This window comes from Eriocheir sinensis, chromosome 21, assembly GCF_024679095.1.
Source record: "Eriocheir sinensis breed Jianghai 21 chromosome 21, ASM2467909v1, whole genome shotgun sequence".
NCBI classification, from domain to species: domain Eukaryota; kingdom Metazoa; phylum Arthropoda; class Malacostraca; order Decapoda; family Varunidae; genus Eriocheir; species Eriocheir sinensis.
The window spans coordinates 9,409,893-9,414,892 of record NC_066529.1 but is presented as its reverse complement, the minus strand read 5'-3'; the positions used below and the strand labels follow the sequence as shown (position 1 = coordinate 9,414,892).

At 46.8% G+C, this 5,000-nt stretch overlaps 1 protein-coding gene across 2 annotated transcripts in view; it reads right to left on the bottom strand.

The window, feature by feature from the left end:
* LOC127001629 (uncharacterized) overlaps positions 1-5,000 on the bottom strand; it is an 18,293-nt gene that overhangs the window by 1,852 nt on the left and 11,441 nt on the right. For both annotated transcript variants that reach the window (XM_050866516.1, XM_050866515.1), the window contains exons 4-6: positions 4,470-4,556; positions 1,234-1,356; positions 1-26 (exon numbers count right to left, since the gene is read on the bottom strand). The exon at positions 1-26 is cut by the window's left edge and continues 160 nt beyond it. In XM_050866516.1, coding sequence (XP_050722473.1) covers positions 1-26; positions 1,234-1,356; positions 4,470-4,556 — 236 coding nt within the window. The remainder of the gene's footprint in view (positions 27-1,233; positions 1,357-4,469; positions 4,557-5,000) is intronic.

Below are 5,000 nucleotides of genomic sequence, written 5' to 3'. Positions count from 1 at the left end.
CTTGACGTAGGGCGCTGGGCATAACACTGCAGGAGGTGGGAAGGATGGGTGACATTCCAGTTCAGTGTTCCTCTAACATTTTTTTTAATACGAACAAATTTATTTCAAGCACGAACCATTACGAAACCTTTTGACAGTACTGGGAGCAACGTGCCTCTCGCCGTCTGTTAGTGAAATGGCGACCCAGTGAGTTGTCAATGGCGACCCTGTATATACTCTCAAGAAACATGGCCTAGCTTCGTGGTGGCAGCAGATACCCGCCCTGACTGGTAACAGTTTCCCTTGCTTATCACGATCCCTGCAGCAGTGGGGACCTCACCACTTCCTTGCCTCACACGTTCTCCCACCGTCACAACACTGAATCATTGTTGTGGGAACAGTTTGGAGATTTATTGTTGCTAATATACAACATGCTGTTTTTGCCCTCTGTGTGGAAAGAGGGTGTATTGCTCTCTCTCTCTCTCTCTCTCTCTCTCTCTCTCTCTCTCTCTCTCTCTCTCTCTCTCTCTCTCTCTCTCTCTCTCGTGTTCCGTGTTTGTTTACTTTGGGACATTGGCAGTACCTATTAGTACATTCTTTTTCTGCGAATTATATATATTCTTAAAATATTTCCCTCAAGAGCCGTGTTTATGTCTCCGCATGAGATACAAGCACACTGATTATCCTCCTCCCAACACCAACACCATTGCCACTGTCACCACCACTGTTACCGCCACGTCACCGACCCACATGGCTGATGCCCTCCCTTTCTCACTCTCACTCCTCCATCCTTCACTCGTCACCCTTGCCACCCAGCTATCCATCCACCCGAAGAACAGTTACTGTCACGACCATTATTTCCACCACTCCCCCCCCCCCTCACCTCAACAGCATCTTCCCCAACCCACCCACCAACACCTAGCAATCCCGTCACCATCACTTCTAACACCACTTTCATCACCACCAGCATCACCACCCGTGCCACTACGCCATCCAACAGTGTATCTACCACTCACCACCTGAACTATTACTGTGTTTCCTCTTCACCTTTCAGAGTTGTGCCTCCCCCTCCCCTTGCTGCCCCACATCCACCAGCACCATCATCTCCACCACTACCATCACCGCCCCAACCACCACCTGAGCTGTTTGCGTTGGCTTCCCCTCCCCCCATTAGAGAGCCGTGCCCAAGCTTCCCACCCCCAGCCCCCTCCCCCCTCCGCCGCCGCCGCCGCCGCTCCACTTCCACAGTCTTACGCAGGTGACGGGTCTGCTGCTGAAGGTCTTGTAGATCGTGCGAGAGGTTGTGCAAGTGGCGGCGCAGGTCAGACAGAGAGGCGTTGACCCCGCGTCCTCGTTCCTCCGCCCGAAGTATGCTCTCTGTGTGAAGATGGCGACGCGTAAGTTACATATATTTTTTTTTCTCTTACAACCAAGGAAGTAGTTAAAGGGCATCAACAACAACAACAACAACAACAACAACAACAACAACAACAACAACAACAACAACAATAACAACAACAACAGCCCGCTATGCACTGCTCCTGTAAAAGTAAAAAAAAAAAAAAGGCCAGAAGAGAAAGTCAGCTTCGGAAGGAGAGGTGTCTTGATAAAAAAGGCTATGCTGTGTGTGTAAATCGGGGCTAGTAAGGAATAAAAGGCTATGCTGTGTGTGAAAATCGGGGCTCGTAAGGAATAAAAGGCTATGCTGTGTGTGAAAATCGGGGCTAGTAAGGAATAAAAGGCTATGCTGTGTGAAAATCGGGGCTCGTAAGGAATAAAAGGCTATGCTGTGTGTGAAAATCACTATGCTGTGTGAAAATCGGGGCTAGTAAGGAATAAAAGGCTATGCTGTGTGTGAAAATTGGGGCTAGTAAGGAATAAAAGGCTATGCTGTGTGTGAAAATCGGGGCTCGTAAGGAATAAAAGGCTATGCTGTGTGTGAAAATCGGGGCTCGTAAGGAATAAAAGGCTATGCTGTGTGTGAAAATCGGGGCTAGTAAGGAATAAAAGGCTATGCTGTGTGTGAAAATCGGGGCTAGTAAGGAATAAAAGGCTATGCTGTGTGTGAAAATCGGGGCTCGTAAGGAATAAAAGGCTATGCTGTGTGAAAATCGGGGCTCGTAAGGAATAAAAGGCTATGCTGTGTGTGAAAATCGGGGCTCGTAAGGAATAAAAGGCTATGCTGTGTGTGAAAATCGGGGCTCGTAAGGAATAAAAGGCTATGCTGTGTGTGAAAATCGGGGCTCGTAAGGAATAAAAGGCTATGCTGTGTGTGAAAATCGGGGCTCGTAAGGAATAAAAGGCTATGCTGTGTGTGAAAATCGGGGCTCGTAAGGAATAAAAGGCTATGCTGTGTGTCAAAATCGGGGCTAGTAAGGAATAAAAGGCTTTGCTGTGTGAAAATCGGGGCTCGTAAGGAATAAAAGGCTATGCTGTGTGTGAAAATCGGGGCTCGTAAGGAATAAAAGGCTATGCTGTGTGTGAAAATCGGGGCTAGTAAGGAATAAAAGGCTATGCTGTGTGTGAAAATCGGGGCTAGTAAGGAATAAAAGGCTATGCTGTGTGTGAAAATCGGGGCTAGTAAGGAATAAAAGGCTATGCTGTGTGTGAAAATCGGGGCTAGTAAGGAATAAAAGGCTATGATGTGTGTGAAAATCGGGGCTGGTAAGGAATAAAAGGCTTTGCTGTGTGTGAAAATCGGGGCTCGTAAGGAATAAAAGGCTATGCTGTGTGTGAAAATCGGGGCTCGTAAATTATAAAAGGTTATGCTGTGTGTGTGTGTAACTTAGGCCTCGTAAGCAAACATATCATAATAGATTAACCTTATTTGTTACCTGGATCGCATTTCAGATTGATAGATACTGAGTCAATCTGATTATGGGGAAGAGGAATGAAGAGTATGGAGTTGAACGTGAAACTATTATCACAACCCTTGAACTCTATAATTAAAACTGGTTGTCGCCGAGAACGCATATTTGAAGTAGCGTATCAGTAACTTTCTCTCTTTCTGGCACGCTTTGAGTCTATAAAAGGCTTAGGTGAATGGAATCTGCAGTAAGAAGTGATCCACAATCGTATGGCCAAGACTCTCTCTAAAATCTACGGTGAAGAAGCGACTCGTTTAGAAATGGTGTCTTATCTTGGGTCGTTTCTCTCTCTCCCCCCCCCCCCCCCCACACACACACACAAACACACACACACACATTCCCCCCAGCCCTCGAGACGCACACTTCCCCTGTCGTGGGATTTCCCTCACACAGGCATCTCCGTCATGCCGTCTGTGGCTGCCCTTCACCTGCCAGTTCTCCCTCCGCCCTCAGCTTGTGCAATCAACTTGATTCTCACCTTTCTTCTGTTCATTTCCTCTTATGCGCATTTTGAGGATTACTAACGCATTTTATCTTAAGGTTGGGATAAGGAAACTAATTAAGAAAGGTATTCCGAGACGGCCTGCTACGCAAATAAAATGTATTGGTTTGCTACGTAAATATCTAAAGGTAAAATTGTCCCTATTCTCATTTTTTTCTCGTTAATATAAAAATATAATGAAGAGTCGCATTCCCACCTGGGTTGGACGTAAATCTGCCTGTAGATGAAACTACCTGTAGTCGCTGTTGCCACATCCTTTTTCTCATAATTGTGAGCCACGAATATTGTTCTTACGACACGCTAGACAAAAGAAAAAAGAAAAGAATAATAACTACCTGTTTCGTAAGTTTTCCGAAGACGACATATACCGGAGGAAACTGAGTCATATAATTAAACTAAAAACGTCGCGTTATCAGATGAAGTGTTCTTAGTGGAGCTACACGGACTTCCTGTATTTTCTTGATTAACGGCCAGATGAAAAAGGGAAAAAAATGACTGTGAAGGGAAGTGGGCTGAGAGAAATGGCTGCGCTTCAAATGACATACACACACACACAAAAAAAAAAGTGACTGTGGAGGCACGTGCAATAAGAGAAATGGCTACCCTCAAATGACGAAGGTGTGACTGTAGAAGAAAGTGGAGCGACATAGATTGCTGTGTGTGACTGTAGAAGCAAGTGGGATGAATGGGATGACTGATGACGAAGGTGTGTATGACTGTGGTGCGAGGAAATAAGTGGAATGAAAGAGATGGTTGATGACAAAGGTGTGTATGACTGTGGAAGCGAGTGGAATGAAAGAGATGGTTGATGATAAAGGTGTATGTGACTGTGGAAGCAAGTGGAATGAAAGAGATGGTTGATGACGAAGGCGTGTATGACTGTGGAAGCGAGTGGAATGAAAGAGATGGTTGATGACAAAGGCGCGTGTGATAAGTATGGAAGCAAGTGGGATGAAAGGAATGCCATGGTTGCCGCCCTCAAATAAAAAAAGAAAAAAAAGAAACTCAGTGGTTGTGGAGGCAAGTAGAGTGGGAGAAATGGCTTCCTCTGCCGGGCCTGCATGGAAACACATCCGGGAACAGCCTGCACGGCGGCCTGCCCAGCCAGGTCATGCACGCACCGTTAAGTGGGCGGCAGCAGGTTGGCTCCTCCTCCCTCTCAGCCGATGCCTCGAGCTGCCGCACCTGTCGCTTCACAGCCTCCACCTCTGCAAAAACACCAAGCAGTTCTTTAAGACCCAGAGGAAAAAAACATTTGTGCGAATTTCATGTGAAGGACCCCGGAACATTTCTGACGCCCCCCCCCCCTCCGCCTACCCCTCGCCCACCCTCTCCACACACAGCTTCCACTTCAAGCAGTTTTTTGAATCAGAGGGAAAATAAAACGTGCGCTTTGCATGTGGAGGACGCTTGTCGCCTTAACCAACCTGTTACATTTCTGACTCCTCCCCCCGCTCCTTCCCAACCCGCTCATTCTTTCCAACGCAACTATATATTTTTTTTTATACCGCTCCACAGCCTCCACCTGTGCAGAACACTTGTCGGTTGGAAAAAAGGAAAGAAAAAACCCTGCCGTGCATTGTGCGTGGAGGACTCTTAATCACACGCTTCTTCACCAGCTTTCCGGAACATTGCTGATCAAACACTTCCGC